Source organism: Scylla paramamosain, chromosome 25, assembly GCF_035594125.1.
Source record: "Scylla paramamosain isolate STU-SP2022 chromosome 25, ASM3559412v1, whole genome shotgun sequence".
In the NCBI taxonomy this organism is placed as follows: domain Eukaryota; kingdom Metazoa; phylum Arthropoda; class Malacostraca; order Decapoda; family Portunidae; genus Scylla; species Scylla paramamosain.
The window spans coordinates 1,220,001-1,237,500 of record NC_087175.1 but is presented as its reverse complement, the minus strand read 5'-3'; the positions used below and the strand labels follow the sequence as shown (position 1 = coordinate 1,237,500).

Below are 17,500 nucleotides of genomic sequence, written 5' to 3'. Positions count from 1 at the left end.
AATATTCACACTATGTACTTGCAAACGCCTACACCTTTCGTATTATTAGTCTGTGTACTTACCTTCACACACACACACACACACACACACACACACACACACACACGTAGCTTTACAAGAGAACTAAATATAAAAGTCTACACATTTTAATTATCTATGCATCCCTTCTAATTTCGTTTATGTTCATGCTTACTTTAACATCATTCGCATGGCTATAGGTGAAAAGGCACGGGTTTTTAAGGGTATTTTTACGATTCTAGTTATAGACGAACAAGATTTCTACATTATTAACAGGAGAAACACGCTTGAGAACCCGGCTAGTCATCTCTGTGGCCTTTGAAAACTGTAGTAGTGAGAGTGCACGGCGTTTCTGAGTAAATGTGTCTTGTGCAATTTTTCAAGCAATTTACGTCTTTGTATACCGGGGTGAATATAATCGTAAAACTTGATTCTCGTTATGATATGCATGATAACTAAATTCCTGGCGTACATTCCTGATAACTAAACATCCATGATAACTAAATTTCTGGTATTTGCGGTTATATGATAAAGGAACGTACATTAATTATTGTTAAATGTGTAGGAATAATGTATATATGTAGGATGAGGTGTTTCTTGTCACGAATTCATGTTTTTAAAGTCCACCAGGAACAATGACATGCAATTGGTGGTAAAAATATGTAATTACCCTATTACTGTTACGAATTACTACAATTATTACTTGCTGTCTACTTTATTACTACAGTTTGTCTACTACTACTACTACTACTATTACAATACTGCTAATGTTTTGTATAGTTACCTTGACAACACTACTACAACTACTACTACTACTACTACTACTACTACGGTACTGCTCCTATTTGGTAGAGTTACCCTCACAACTACTACAACTACTACAATTACAACTACAACCACCACAAGACAAACCATACCAACACTACAACCACAACAAAAACAAACTAATTTACACACAAAGAACACCAACAATAAACTAAAAAAAATAAATAAATAAAAATAAAAACAAATAAATAAATACAAAAGAAACAAGAAATACGAACCAAATCAAATAATTATCCTTCATACTAATACAACACTAAAGACAGACAGACAGACAGACAGACAGACACAGACCTTGTATTGCCCCAAACGAGGCAGTTAGTCGGTCCCGCCTCTGCAGAAGGGATAGGAGGGGAGCTGCTGGGAGTGAGAGGAGGAGGAGGAGGAGGAGGAGGAGGAGGAGGAGGAGGAGGAGGAGGAGGAGGAGGAGGAGGAGTGAAAGGAGGAGGAGGAGTGAAAGGAGGAGGAGGAGGAAAGTACGAGGGAAAAGGAAAGAAGGAAAAGGAGGTGATGGGAAAGAATGGATGAAAAGGGGTGATGGGAAGGAAAAATGAAAGAATAGGAGATATAGGTATGGGTGAAGGGAGAAATGGGGGTGATGCAATGGAAGGGAGAAGTGAGAGGGAGGCGAAGGGAGGAGTGAAGGAAGGATAGTGATGATGGGAGGGAAGAAGAAAAAGGAAGGGGGGGTGATGGGAGGGTAAGAAGGAAGAGGAGGAGGATATGAGTATTGAGAATAGAAAGAATGGGAAGATTTGATGGGAAGAAAGAAGGAAGAAGAAATGGGGAAGGAGAAATGAATGAGAACGGAGGAAGGAAGGAATGGGAAATGGTAATGAAAAAAGGAAAGGGAGAAGAGAGAGAGAGAGAGAGAGAGAGAGAGAGAGAGAGAGAGAGAGAGAGAGAGAGAGAGAGAGAGAGAGAGAGAGAGAGAGAGAGAGAGAGAGAGAGAGAGAGAGAGAGAGAGAGGAGGGGGGGATAAGACAATAATGAAATGAGAGAAGCATGATTTGAAAGGAGGAAGAGGAGGAGGAGGAGGAGGAGGAGGAGGAGGAGGAGGAGGAAGGGCAGGCAGGCAGACAGACAGTTAAACAAGATGGTTAGTTGGCAGCAATTAAAAGAACATCAAATTACTGTTAGTAGTTCCAACACTAACTAACCCAACATGTGTTATTTACAATTACTTATACCCACAATAATATTTACACCATGAATACTAACTAAACATAACTAAGAAATAAATAACATCCTTATCTTGTCCTCTCGAACCTAAGAAATTGATCCCTAAGCCTCTTTAAAACAAACAAAACATTCATTTACCCCCTTAACTAAGTACTAAGTTAATATAACCCTTTTATGCCCCTTCGAAGCATTTTTTTTACCCCCTTAACTAAGTACTAAGTTAATATAACCCTTTTATGCCCCTTCGAAGCATTTTTTTTACCCCCTTAACTAAGTACTAAGTTAATATAACCCTTTTATGCCCCTTCGAAGCTAAAGAATTAATCTCCAGTCTCTCGTAATAAAAAAAATAAATAAATAAGTAAATAAATTAGTATCCCCTCGTAAGATCAGGTCACTCCCATTTTCTGTACCTCCAGCAATATTTTTTTTTTCGCATCTTAGTATCTATTATCATTTTCTGTCCCCTTGAAGCTAAGATATTAAACACCAACCACTCTAAAACAAAAAAAAATTCAACCTTTACCACCTCAATACACCACGCCTCTCCCTCCCTCCCTCCCTCTCTCTCTCCCTCTCTTTCTCCTCCATCAGAACAACACGCTTTTCACTAGCCCCGTCAAAACAAGAATATTTAGCTCCCGTTTAGATGAAAAGACTATGATTTGAGCCACACAGCCTCCACATGACAGTAAAGGAGATTAGTCCTCTCAAAAAACAAGTAATTTTTCACCTCTTTCCCCTCAACATCACTGAATAATTTTTCTTCGTCCCCTCTACGTAAATTCCTTCTCAGACTAACACCCACACACTTTCTCAAAACAATACAGACATACAAATATACATAAAAAAAATAATAAAACACCCAGAAATAACCTACAATCTTCAAAAATATTCCCCCTACAAAACGAAAATTCCAAATCAGACATTTCAAAGCATACAGTCCCTTTAAAAATGGACGCTATTCACTGCATGTTATTACTCATATTCCTGCTCTTATTACTCACCCTGCGTGGTCGTCGGGGTGCACACGCGGCCCCTAGAGGCACACAGGCGGCTGGCGAGGCTCTGAGCGGCTTTGATTGGCCGAATAGCTGCCATTACACGATTGGAGAAGACACGCGACTATTCCCCTTACTGGCTTGGCGGTGACTGAAGCCTGCGCCGCGTGGCTGTGTGATTTTGTTCTTCCCGCCGTCAGTGTTGCCAGATCTCACCACTTCATGCTGCATCTTTAGTCGATATTTGTTTTTCTTTCCTTCTCTTTTTTTCTTTTTTTTTTTTTTTGAAGGCAAGAACTGATTAATTGTTTGACTGGTTGCTTGATTAATTTGTTTGTACGCCACAGTGCCTGGAAAGTAGAGATAAAACAAATAAATAAAGAAAGAAAGAAAGAACAGCTGGAGGGGAAACAGGGAAGAGAAAGAGGAAAAGAAGGAAATAGAAAGAAATGAGACGAAAGAAGGAAAGATACAGAAGATGAATAGGGAGGGGCATTAGATAGGTGGAAAATAGATAAGAGAAATGGAAGGGAAGAAGAAAAGTGAAGAAAAAGAGGGGGAGAGAAGACAAAGGAAAATGAATAAATGATGAGAGAGAGAGAGAGAGAGAGAGAGAGAGAGAGAGAGAGAGAGAGAGAGAGAGAGAGAGAGAGAGAGAAGGGGGGAAAATCAATCGAGATAAAATAAGAAAGACTGAAAGGAAAGAGAAAACGAAAAGGACGGAACAAAACAAGGGAAGGAAGAAGATAATATGAAGAAAAGGGAAGAAAAAACAAAGACAAATAAGGAAAAGACAGAAAAGAAAGGGAAGAAGAGAAAAGGGAAATAAATATAAAAGAATAGAGAAACATTCGTAGATAACAAGTGATAAATAAATCAATAATAAACGTGGAATTCTAATAAAATAACTCAATAAGGAGTTGATAATTATATAACTAATAAATCTTACCTTTTATGTAATTCAGCGCAGATTTCATAATTATAAGTGTTACCTGAGATTGAGGAAGAGAGGTGAAAGGGTAGAAGAAGAAGAAGAAAAACAAGAACAACAAGAAGAACAAGAACAAGAAAGAAAGAAAAAAATGAATGATTGATAGAAGAAAGAACAGCAATACAATATAAAACTCTCTCTCTCTCTCTCTCTCTCTCTCTCTCTCTCTCTCTCTCTCTCTCTCTAACACTGCCCAGTCTGCGGTACGAGGCTAACGGGGATCTGGCGCAAGCTCAGGACAACAACTTGCCAAGGAAAGGGCAGTGACGTGGTTTGCTTCGAATCACCCTGGAGTATTTAAAGGCTAATGCAGGGGATGGCTGTTAGCGGTATGTGATTAAATATTTATCTTTCATTGGTATTTTTATTTTTTTTTATTTTTCATTTGGGTTTAAATTTACTTGTTTATTTTTATTTTTTTCTCCTTCTCTTTCTCTCGTCTATAAATATTGTTTTCTTCAGCGCCAAAGGACTAACTCTTGCATATTGTTCGTAGTTGATATGACTAAGAGACACACACACACATACACACACACATTGCACGGTCTCTTGTCTGTAAGTATGTACGAGTATGTATGAGTATGTGAGTATGCAAGACGAATACTCCACACAATTCTCTCTCTCTCTCTCTCTCTCTCTCTCTCTCTCTCTCTCTCTCTCTCTCTCTCTCTCTCTCTCTCTCTCTCTCTCTTTGTCCTTAAAAAATCCTGTCCTTAAAATTCAAAGGAACACACACACACACACACACACACTACACACCACCACCACCACCACCACCACGCCTTCCACTAATGCATTGCTCCATTTGGGGAAAAAAATGTCTTTCCTCATATCCATATTTGTTGTCTCCCTCGTTAGGTTTCCTTACTGACACACATAACACACACACACACACACACACACACACACACACACAATCACATGGACTGCAACGTGTAGGCCTGATAAGTGAGGACGAGAGAGAAAACGACTATTGTGAGGAAGAAAACGACTAATTTTAAAGGGTAGCTTGTATAAAATTTGAAACTGACACTGGAGGAGGAGGAGGAGAATGATGATGAGGAAGAAGAATAAGTAGTACATGAACAAAAAGTAGTAGTAGTAGTAGTAGTAGTAGTAGTAGTAGTAGTAGTAGTAGTAGTAGCAGTAGTAGTAAAAGAAAACAACAAAAGCAGCAACAACAACAACGACAACAACAACAACAACAACAACAACAACAGAAGAGAAGATCGCAAGGACTGCCAGGAAGGGACGAAGGCTGTGAGTGCGTGGGTGGAGGCGCGGGCGGTGCAGCAGTGGAACAGCACAGCCCGCCCACTCACACAGCTGCCTTGTGCCTTTAACCAAGTATAAAAAAGTCAACCTTCCTTCACCGAGAAACCGCGCACATTTTTCGTTATCATCATTACCGTTTTCGTCTTCACTGTGATGAATTTCTCGGTAAACTGAATTTTTCACTCGTCTGTTTCACTTTCTCTGCGTCTTTTGTTGATTAATAAAATGCATTCACCCCAAACCCACAGATTTTGATTCTTTGCTCACAATCTCTGTCTCCACAACACATAACGTGAGATGCGTTGTTAAAGATTAGCCACTTCAGAAGCCATTACCGACTATGACTAGAGATATTACAAGGATCTACTCACACAACCCAGGATACAACACCGCCACAGTTCTCTCACGGCGGCTGAACAAAACACTGGCTACGACTAGAGTTGGCGCGACCTTTGCGGAACAAGTTTAGCCAAGACCAAAATTAACCTCAGAATAAAGAATCAAGGCATAATTTCCCTTATTCTTTTCTCTCTTATTAAAATGTCTATATAAGGTTGAAAGTAAAGCCGTTATTGGTTGACAACAGCCAGTCAAAACCACCAAGATGACGCTGGCTGGGGGATAACCTGAATACTTAAACGTCTAAACATTATCGTACGCTTCTGCCCGCCCCACTCATATCACACAAACTTATCAAGAAGCATGCATGTCACTTGTGTGGAAATATTTGATGACTAGCATGCAAATACATGATAGAGAGGTGGCCCACAAAAGGTACTTAAGCCTTCCATCACCAGAATCTCATGCACTTTATATTTCTGCCCGGAACCATGCCGAGTCTGTTCTCCAACTAGCCAAAAACTCCTTCTTTAACAGAAAATGTCAAAACCTTTCAAGATCTAACTCCCCTCGTGATTTCTGGCATCTAGCCAAAAATATCTCCAATAACTTTGCTTCTTCTTCTTTCCCTCCTCTATTTCAACCAGATGGCACCACTGCTATCACATCTATTTCTAAAGCTGAACTCTTTGCTCAAACCTTTGCTAAAAAATTCTACCTTGGACGATTCTGGGCTTGTTCCTCCCTCTCCTCCACCCTCTGACTACTTCATGCCACGTATTAAAATTCTTCGCAATGATGTTTTCCATGCCCTCGCTGGCCTAAACCCTCGGAAGGCTTATGGACCTGATGGGGTCCCTCCTATTGTTCTTTGAAACTGTGCCTCTGTGCTTGCACCTTGCCTAGTCAAACTCTTTCAGCTCTGTCTGTCAACATCTATCTTTCCTTCTTGCTGGAAGTTTGCCTACATTCAACCTGTTCCTAAAAAGGGTGACCGTTCTAATCCCTTAAACTACCGTCCTATTGCTTTAATTTTCTGCCTATCTAAAGTTTTTGAATCTATCCTCAACAGGAAGATTCTTAAACATCTATCACTTCACAACGTTCTATCTGATCGCCAGTATGGGTTCCGTCAAGGCCGCTCTACTGGTGATCTTCTGGCTTTCCTTACTGAGTCTTGGTTATGGTTTTGGTGAAACTTTTGCTGTTGCCTTGGACATATCAAAAGCTTTTGATAGAGTCTGGCACAAATCTTTGATTTCCAAACTACCCTCCTACGGTTTCAATCCTTCTCTCTGTAACTTCATCTCAAGTTTCCTTTCTGACCGTTCTATTGCTGCTGTGGTAGACGGTCACTGTTCTTCTAAATCTATTAACAGTGGTGTTCCTCAGGGTTCTGTCCTGTCACCCACTCTCTTCTTATTATTCATTAATGATCTTCTAAACCAAACTTCTTGTCCTATCCACTCCTATGCTGATGATACCACCCTGCACTTTTCCACGTCTTTTCATAGACGTCAACCCTTCAGGAGGTAAACATATCACGCAGGGAAGCCACAGAACGCTTGACTTCTGATCTTTCTAAAATTTCTGATTGGGGCAGAGCAAACTTGGTATTGTTCAATGCCTCAAAAACTCAATTCCTCCATTTATCAACTCGACACAACCTTCCAGACAACTGTCCCCTCTTCTTCAATGACACTCAACTGTCCCCCTCTTCTACACTGAACATCCTCGGTCTGTCCTTTACTTATAATCTGAACTGAAAACTTCACATCTCATCTCTAGCTAAAACAGATTCCATGAAGTTAGGTGTTCTGAGACGTCTCCGCCAGTTTTTCTCACCCCCCCCCAGCTGCTAACTCTGTACAAGGGCCTTATCCGTCCATGTATGGAGTATGCTTCACATGTCTGGGGAGGTTCCACTCATACTGCTCTTCTAGACAGGGTGGAATCAAAAGCTTTTCGTCTCATCAACTCCTCTCCTCTAACTGACTGATTTCAGCCTCTCTCTCACCGCCGCAATGTTGCATATCTAGCTGTCTTCTACCGCTATTTTCATGCTAACTGCTCTTCTGATCTTGCTAACTGCATGCCTCCCCTCCTTCCGTGGCCTCGCTGCACAAGACTTTCTTCTTTCTCTCACCCATATTCTGTCCGCCTCTCTAACGCAAGAGTTGACCAGTATTCTCAATCATTCATCCCTTTCTCTGGTAAACTCTGGAACTCCCTGCCTACTTCTGTATTTCCACCTTTCCTATGACTTGAATTCCTTCAAGAGGGAGGTTTCAAGACACTTATTCATCAATTTTTGACCACTGCTTTGACCCTTTTATGGGATTGGCATTTCAGTGGGCATTTTTTTTATTAGATTTTTGTTGCCCTTGGCCAGTGTCCTTCCTACATAAAAAATAAATAAATAAATAAATAAATAAAAATATTTATTCTCTTCAATTTTTATTTTTTTCTTCGTTTTTTTTTTTATCCCCTTTCCTTTATCCTATCAAAATATTTACCTTATTTTGCTTGTCTTCTCTTCTTTCATCTTTTCCTTCTTTCCTCATATCCCGTTCTCTCAAAACCTATGCATTTATTTTGCTCGTATTTCATGTTTTCCTTCAGTCTCTCCTTCCATCTTTTCGTCCTCCCTCTCCTCCCATCGCATTCCCTTAAAACCCACACGCTTCACCACTTTAATGACCAATAAAAGACCACAGAATATAAGAGATCAGTGTATATTCATATAAAAGAAAATAACAACAACAATTCACAAAACTCCCAGCAAGATCACATCAAGAGAGAGAGAGAGAGAGAGAGAGAGAGAGAGAGAGAGAGAGAGAGAGAGAGAGAGAGAGAGAGAGAAACACCAAGCGTACTTAGAAAATAAAATAAAATAGAAAAAAAAGTGTGTGTGCGTGTGTCCTGCTGTACCCATAATGCCTCTGATGGGGTGACATGTACAGTAAGCTGCAAGAAGACACAAACTGGATGCCCTTCTGTTTAAGCTTTCATCTGTCTGTGCTCTCTCTCTCTCTCTCTCTGCCTTCCTCTCCCTATATAAGATGACTACTGGGGCCTCCTCTGCTGGGAATGGTTGGGTTTACTGTTGATAGGCCTAGATAGTCCCAGAAATACAGGCATACAGGCACAGGTAGGGTATTGCTTGTCACACTAATGGGCACTCTTACAGCTCCTCTCTCTCTCTCTCTCTCTCTGCACTTCTAGCAGCCTCAGCCCTAAACACACACACACACACATACAAGAGGACAATGTTAGCAAAGTATTCTACAACAAATGAGCAACATTAACTAGTGGTTTTATAATGAAGAAGTGGTCAGAAGTAGGCTTACATCTAACCCTTTCATTGCCATCCATTTTTTTTTCCCATAATCCTCTGCAACTCTCCAATTATTGTTTTTCACTCATGCATGTTAATTAATTATATAACCTTGATAGAAAATTAATCCTTTATTATCTCTAAATGTAGCAAAAGACAACCAAAGGAGTGAAAGGGTTAACACAGAAATTACTTCACAGCTGGTCAACATTCACAAGGAAAGATTCTGTAACTCAATGTTGTTCCCATCCACATCACATTCCTGGCCTCTTCCTTGCCACTACAAACACAAGCCTTCCACGTTCTGCTGTCCTCTCTCTCTCTCTCTCTTCTGGGTATCTCATCCTGGTAAACAATAATGATAGAAAGGATCGGCTGCCACAAAAAAATAGCATCTGTGTGGGTCAAATACATCAATTTCTTTCCTTTTCATAGTATAACCCAGGTGTTTCTGCACAAAATATAGTGAAATCTTGGATGTATTGTAATATAATCTAATACAAAAGAGGTGTTACATTCAAATACTGATTGCTGTGTTTCCTAATCCAAGGTACAACTGACAACAAATGCAGTAAACACACACACACACACACAAACACATTACCTTTATATGACACAGGACATTACAAGCTTGACTCAATCCTGTAAAAAATGCAATTATGTACTAACTTAAAGGCTTGTCACTAGTTGCCTTGCTCCTAATACTCTCTCCTAACATGCTCTGCACCTCCACAGCCACTGATCTGAGGTTACAATGCAGCTTAACTCTATCACAGCCACAACAGTGAGGTCCCTGCCTGCCCAACCCCCCCCCCCAAACAGTCTGTGCAGGCATCACACAAGTACACAATGCCCTCAAAAGTGGAGTAATGTGCTGATTTAGAATGGTTGGGGAAATGAATGCTTGTTTGTGACTTTTCTGTATGTATTTTTGTTGTCCTTGGCTGGTGTCCCTCCCATATAAAATATAAATAAGTAAATAAATAAATAAATAAATAAAAAAAATAAAAAAATAAAAATAATAATATGATCGTTTTACTGTAATACATCTCCTTGACTGACTGACTGACTGGTTGACTGACTGACTACACACCTGCACACACACACACCAAATCCACTTGTATCAAGCTGAGTGGGGCTGATATGCCCGACCCTCACCACCAGCTGCCGACACCCCTGGGAAAGCTGAGGGTGTGACAATGTGGTGTCAGTTGTGGTGTCAGGCCCGTGAGGAAGCCTGGTCCCACTGACACCCCTCAACTGACAGCCTTCAACCAAGAGCCTTCAAAGGACAGCTGGCGACACCCCTGGGAAGGCTGAGGGCATAACACAGGGTTTCTACAGCTGCTCACTAGTAAAGAAAATGTAAGAGGTTGCTGTGTGTGTGTGTGTGTGTGTGTGTGAACAAGGCCATGTTGTCTGTGGTGGTGCCTTGGTAGTACAGTTAAGCCAGTCAGCCAGTCAGCCACCTAACCTTGACAAGACTCAGACAGTGACATCCATTCCCTCAGCCTTTCTGCAACACAAGTGCATTAAGTTTTCATGAAAAGTGCCTCCCTTCACAGCCTCCTTCAGCAGCACCAGGCAGGAGTCAGGGCCAGGCAGGGCTTGTTCACCGCCTGCCACGGTCACACACAGGTACAAACACAGGTACTCAGGTACGGACACACACACACACACACACACACACACACACACACACACACACACACACACACACACACACACACACACACACACACACACACACACACAGGTCAGGCTGCCTTGTATGTGACTTGCGACACTTCAGTTTACATGTATTTGATATCACAGATGGACAAACACACACACACACACACACACACACACACACACACACACACACACACACACACACACACACACACACACACACACACACGGGAGGGATAAGTTAATGGAAAAGAAATACTATGCTAATTTCACACTAAACTAAAAAAAAATAGTGTGAGGAATATGACAACAGTGCAACAGAAACTCAGTCACCAAATGCTTCCCTTTTCCAACAAATCATTTTACGAACGAAATTTTTAACTCCTAATTGCCTCGGCTGCCATACCACAAGTCGGTTCTCGAACAAGCCACTCAGCACCTTATTCTTTATCCAGTTGAAAATGTACACATGAAATAAGTCACCCAGTTGTAAATATATGTATGAAGTAAGTACAACACTCATCTACATTGCATGAGTGACGTGTTGAGTGTTGAGGCGTGGCAACACTGTGCTACCACTTCCCAGCTGGACAGACCCCACTCTTTCTGAGGCTTGAGGGGAAACTGCAGCAGCCGTGTCTGTTGGGGTGACTGAGCTGAGTCTGCCGCCCGCCTGTCATCACTCTACTCGCCACAAACCGATTCTCATGTCAAGTTTTTTCGCTCATGCAATGAAAGCAGTTCCTAATTGACTCGGCATCACTGACTTCCGAGTGCTGGCATCATGGGACTTTCCTGTGTGATCGTGTGCACCGAGTAGTGTTGTAAGTTTAAAGAAGCAATAACCTGGTGACTGGGAATGGACTGATCTGCTCTACATTGAGTGCTATGGGGAAAATAGCTTTGGTTCCCCTAACACTTCAGATTTTGAGCAGCATTAACCAAGAAATTCGGCTCAACAACTGAGATTCCACTGCACTCTAGAATATACTTGGCCAACACAAGCATACAGGTACATAGTATTCATTCACCAACGATTAGTGATGAACCACACTACAAGGAGTCATAAAGTGTGACATTAACCTTCAACACGAGACTCAAAACAAAGCAGGTGTGAGAAATACAACACTGCACAACACACTCCATTACTGGCACAACACAACAGGTACTCAGGTCTTGGTGGGGGAAATTGAAGCTGAAAAAAAATGGCACTTGAAAATATATGAAAATGATAAGGAAAATGCTTTGTGCAATGTGCAGGGACGTGTTGTAGTGCCTCAGCCTGGATAGAGAGGGGGACAGGCAGACAGGCAGGGGGGTGGGGGGGTTAAGGAGTGCCTGGTGCCTGCTTCATGTTGGGTGGGGCCTAGACGGTACCAGTGCCTCCTGCCTTCACTTCCAGGTCAGTTGCCACACACAAGCCCAGCACCTCCTGTCCTTGCTCTCTCCTGTCGGCAGAAATGCAATCTTTAACAACTTACAAATAGATGGTGAGTAAATTAAACTATCATTGACTTCGTAAATATATAATAAAGAGGAGAATAAATATATCTGTACACCAGGTCAGTAATCCCACACAGGGCAGCTCAGACAAGGTACTACACGAACACACACACACACACACACACACACACACACACACACAGGGACTTGTACACCACAGCTAGCCACACACATGCACAGAAAGGCCTCCACAGCAAATAAGCAATATCAATAGAATGTTGTCTACATTTAGAAACCGTTGTCAGCATCTCCACTACTTGCAAAAGGCTCTAGTTGACGTGACAACGGTTTATTAAGGGTGTTTCTTTGGTTCTAGTGATAGATTAACAAGTTTTCTGCATAATTAAGAAAATAAACAGTCTTAAGATCTTGATTAGTCATTTCTGTGGCCTTTGAAAACAGTAGTGATGAAGTAACATGGATTTTTAAGAGTGTTTCTGTGATTCAAGTGACAGATTAACATTTCTACATTACTAACAGGCAAAACAGTCTTGAAAACTCGGCTAATCATCTCTTTGGCCTTTGAAAACAGTAGCAATGAAGTAACAAGGGTTTTTTAAGCGTTTCTGTGATTTAAGTGACAGATTAACAACATTTCTACATTACTAAAAGGCAAAACACTCTTCAGAACCCAGCTAATTATCTGTGAGCTCTTTGAAAACAGACTTGGCAAAAGAGCAAACCAATTTCTGAACACAAACACACGAATACGAACCAAAAATTCACCTTTCTTCCCTACCACCCACCACCACCATTAGTAGTAGTAGTAGTAGTAGTAGTAGTAGTAGTAGTAGTAGTAGTAGTAGTAGTAGCAGTAGCAGTAGTAGTAGTAGTAGCAGTAGTAGTGTTGCCATCATCCTTCCCCTGGTGAGCGGCCTTGCGTCTCACCATCTTCCTGTGTTTGGCTCCTTTGAGGTGTGCTAGCCAGATGTGGTCCCCCAATGAAGACCCTTTGGCACACCTCACACTCATGCCGAGTCTTGGTGTCTGAGGGGGAGTAAGTGTGTATGAGAGAGGGAGGGAGGAAGAGATGGAGAGGGTGTGTTAAGGAAGGAGCTGCATGTGTGTGTGTGAGTGTGTGTGTGTAACCATCTCAACACCTTATCTTACTGTTTAGCACACAATCAATCACCTATACAGCAATTAATTAGGATTGAATAGCTATTTTCTACACTTCAAAAAAAAACAGACTTAATACTCAAATACATATCAATCTTAAAACTAGAGGTCAAAATATTCAAGTCATTTTCCATCATCACGCAGATCACAGTGACATGAATCTCTCTTGAAAAAGTTTAGAAGAGTACATGGACAAAGAAAACGGGAGGGGAGGTGAGGAATAGGGGGTGGGGGGCTGTCCTAAACTCCCCAGCCACCCTTACTCCCCCATTCTCCCTTCTCACCTTCCCTCTCCTCCATCACACACACACACACACACACACACACACACACACACGCACACGCACACGCACACAGACACTCTCTCCCTCATCCTCGTCTCTTGCCTCCAACACTCATTCTCTCCCTTGCTCTTACTCCCACCCCCTCACACCCCCTTCCCTCCCTCTTCTCCCCACCAGCACTGCTCAAGGGTGAGGCAAGGGTGAGGGGTCAGTGCCACACACACACACACACACACACAACAACACAAGACAGGGCAATAGCCTCTACACTCTCTCTCTCTCTCTCTCTCTCTCTCTCTCTCTCTCTCTCTCTACTACCCACTCCTTCTGGCACTGTCTGGCCCTCCTGGGGGTTGGCGGGCAGCAGGTCTGGCACTCGGCCCTCTATCACAGCCTGGACCACCGCCTGGGCCGGCCCCCCACCCTGGCACTCCAGCAAGATGGGTCTGTGGCATCCAGCGTGTACAGTGGTGGCACCTGGAGAGAGAGAGAGAGAGAGAGAGAGAGAGAGAGAGAGAGAGAGAGAGAGAGAGAGAGAGAGAGAGAGAGAGAGAGAGAGAGAGAGAGAGAGAGAGAGAGAGAGAGAGAGAGAGAGAGAGAGAGAGAGAGAGAGAGAGAGAGAGAGAAAATGAATGACTAGGATGCACATGTTGGCTTTATTTATATCCTGTGTGTGTGTTGGGGAGGGGAATGGGGAATGGGAGATGTCTGTGGGGGTTATTTGGAGTTATGGGGGTGGTGGAAGCCTTTAGGGGGTGGGTTCTGTAATGGGTGTGTGAAAGAGGGTGAATCTGTTATGGCAGGGAGGGAGGGGGAGAGGTACTTTTAAATGGGGTGGGGAGAATAATAGGGGGAGGGATAGTATCTAGAGGTGACAGGGGAGGGGGTAGGGGGGTCTAGAATAGTAAAGGTCCTATTAGCAGCAGTCCAGATGCAGCACAAAGGCAAACAAACAAAGAAACGAACCATTAACCTCACTACTACACTATCAATGAGTGGCAGGATAGTAAGCTGGCACAGTGCATGGGTGGATAGTACCTGGGATAGTCTGGGAGGATGTGGGAGAGGGGGGTAGGGGGCAGCGTAGTACCATGGGAGGGGAGAAGAGGGGGTGGGATATGGCATTATTTAAATAGAAAGAGTATTTTGGGTGTGTGTGGGGGAGTGAGTATTTGAGGGTAGTTTAGGGGTGGTACAGGGGGTGGGGGTACTGTCTGGGGTACTGTGGGAGGAAGTTGGGGGAAGGGGTAGTTTAGGGTAGTGTGGGGGGAGGTAGGATGGTTAGTTTAGGGTACCAGGGTAAAGGGTGAGTGTCTAGGGTACTCAGGGTAGGATGGGTACTGTCTGGCATCGTCTGGCACTCTGGTACTGTCTGGCCGAGTCACAGGGTTATAAGAAAGGCAGGTCTTTAATCTGTCTTTAATCATTTGCTTAGTTTAGAAGGTGCTGGGGTGAGAGACTTCCCTATACACACACACACACACACACACAACGCTGGCAGGACTGGTGTGTGTGTGTGTGTGTGTGTGTGTATGAGAGAGGAAGAAGGAAGGAGAAAGAAGAGATTGTGAGATGGAGATGTGTGGAGGGAGGGAGGGAGGGAGGGAGGGAGGGAAGGAAGGAAGGAAGGAAACAGACACTCGAACAGCTAGCCTACATTCATTTTAAATATTCATAACTTTTCTTGCTTAGGAAGTGAAGAAGAAGAAGTGAAGGGTGAGAATAAGGTTCATTTAACCCTACCACTGCTGTACAACAATTCCCACAACCCACTACAACATTTTTTTCCACTTTTCCTATCGCAGTTCCTTGAATATAAAGTTGCATGGCTTAGAAAGGACAACAATAAATTTCCTTTCCTTCCCCTCCTCTGTGTTTCCTGCCTATAATTTCCCACAATGCTAAGATGACTACAGCTGTGAAAACGGTGAAGTTACAGTAAATTTAAGCACTTCCAAGCCAAACTGTGCACGATGCTACGAAAACATTTAGTCCCCCCATCAAGGAGATTACAACATTTACATTTCCAGACACGCTACAGTCAAATCTCGTCGTCCAAGAGGGGTGTGGGGGTCGGGTTAAGGGGTGGACAGGTGACAGGGGAGGGTAGGAAGGGGAGGGGAGGGTAACATACTGTCTGTCTATTCCAGACAACAACAAAGCAGGGAAGAATTAGGGAAGTGAGAAGGAAAACAGGTTAGGTTAGGTTTATTTGTTTACGAGGAAAGTGAAAAGGGAAAAAATGTTATTGACTTCTTGATCACCCACACACAAACTGAGAGAGGATTGATAAAAGTCGGAAAATGGGAACAAGACTCAAATATCTGTCCGTCTGTCTGTCTGCCCAACAAACAAACTAAGAATATACGAAGGAAAAGGGAAAAGAAAAAAATCTCGTCAGAATTATATTAAGTTCACGATCTCTGGCAACAAGGGGGTCAGGAGAGCAGGAGAGAGAGAGAGAGAGAGAGAGAGAGAGAGAGAGAGAGAGAGAGAGAGAGAGAGAGAGAGAGAGAGAGAGAGAGAGAGATACAGCCCAAATACTCCTTTTATTATGCGCCTCATTAAGTTCTAAGGAATTCAGTATCTCTCTCTCTCTCTCTCTCTCTCTCTCTCTCTCTCTCTCTCTCTCTCTCTCTCTCTCTCTCTCTCTCTAAACTTTATAGATACGCCAAATATTTCTCCTCGTCTCTCTCTCTCTCTCTCTCTCTCTCTCTCTCTCTCTCTCTCTCTCTCTCACTGCCCCCATTGCGCGATTCACTAAAACTCTACATGCGTTTCAACTGAATTCCCAGACAGTTATGGTAATCGGTGTGTTTATTTCATCTGCTTGCTGTTCCTGTCTCCTGTGTGTATAATTTGTATGGTTCCCCTTCTTGTTGCTGTTGTAAATATTCAGGCAATGTTTGTTTGTCTTTAAAATTTGTCTAGTTTTCTCCTTTTTCTTAATATTTTGTCTAATTTTTCCTCTCTTTAATATTTGTCTAGTTCTCTTCTTTTTTTAACATCTATCTAGCTTTCCTCCTCTTATTAATATCTCTAATCTTCTTTAAAATTTGTCTAACCTTCTTTCTTCCTGTAAAATTGTGCTTGATCTAAAAAGGAGGACATGGAAGAGGAGGAGGAGGAGGACGAGCAGGAGGAGGAAGATAGAGAAAGAGAGGAAAGGTGAGAGATGTTTATAGATGCAATGAAGACAAGCTTATAATGGGAGGGAGTGAGGTGGCAAGGGTGTCAGGAGAGAGGAGGAGGAGGAGGAGGAGGAGGAGGAGGAGGAGGAGGAGGAGGAGGAGGAGGAGGAGGAGGAGGAGGAGGAGGATGGAAAAGAAGAGAAGAGATGAGAGAAAGTTTATTGATGCAGTGAGGACAAGCTTGTAATGAGTGACTGAGATAGTGTAGCTGTGTTAGGAAAGACAAGGAGCATGTGTGAGGAAGAGGAGGAGATGGAGAAAGAGACGAGTGCGTGCGAGATAAATATTATAGAAAAAAAAAAGAGAAAGAAAAGAAAAAAGTGAGAATATTTATAGATAGTTAAAGGAAACAAGTTAGTATTTGGGTAACTGAGGAAGACAGAGAATAGAGATAAAGAGAATATTTAAGACACCAACTTCACCCCTCCCTCCCCCACCTTTCCTCCCACTGACCTGCCTGAAGAAGGAATGAAAGATGATCCCCTTGTATATATAAAAAAAAAACATTAATTAATATCTTAAACACTCCCCAGCCACCAGATTAGGGCAGATTTAAGGAAGGGGTGACTGACCTAAGGCAACTGATGAGTGTGTGTGTGTGTGTGTGTGTGTGTGTGTGTGTGTGTGTGTGTGTGTGTGTGTGTGTGTGTGTGTGTGTGTGTGTGTGTGTGTGTGTGTGTGTGTAAATGAAATGAAAGGAGGGAAATGAAGTCTATAGAAGCTTTTAATGAATATATATATATATATATATATATATATATATA

The 17,500-nt window shown here is 42.4% G+C and overlaps 2 protein-coding genes across 3 annotated transcripts in view; both read right to left on the bottom strand.

Moving 5' to 3' along the window:
- Nucleotides 1-3,193, bottom strand: part of LOC135113059 (thiosulfate:glutathione sulfurtransferase-like) — a 36,893-nt gene extending 33,700 nt beyond the window's left edge. Inside the window, exons 1-2 of one of the 2 annotated variants that reach the window (XM_064027999.1) lie at nt 3,030-3,193; nt 1,135-1,197 (exon numbers count right to left, since the gene is read on the bottom strand). In XM_064027999.1, the coding sequence (XP_063884069.1) occupies nt 1,135-1,197; nt 3,030-3,123 (157 nt within the window). In that variant the 5' untranslated portion in view covers nt 3,124-3,193. The remainder of the gene's footprint in view (nt 1-1,134; nt 1,198-3,029) is intronic. The other variant, XM_064028000.1, reaches the window with a different exon arrangement.
- A 5,154-nt stretch (nt 3,194-8,347) lies between these two features.
- Nucleotides 8,348-17,500, bottom strand: part of LOC135113057 (uncharacterized) — a 30,360-nt gene continuing 21,207 nt past the window's right edge. Inside the window, 2 exon segments of the mRNA XM_064027997.1 lie at nt 8,348-12,087; nt 12,869-13,129. Of these exon segments, the coding sequence (XP_063884067.1) occupies nt 12,878-13,129 (252 nt within the window). The 3' untranslated portion in view covers nt 8,348-12,087; nt 12,869-12,877.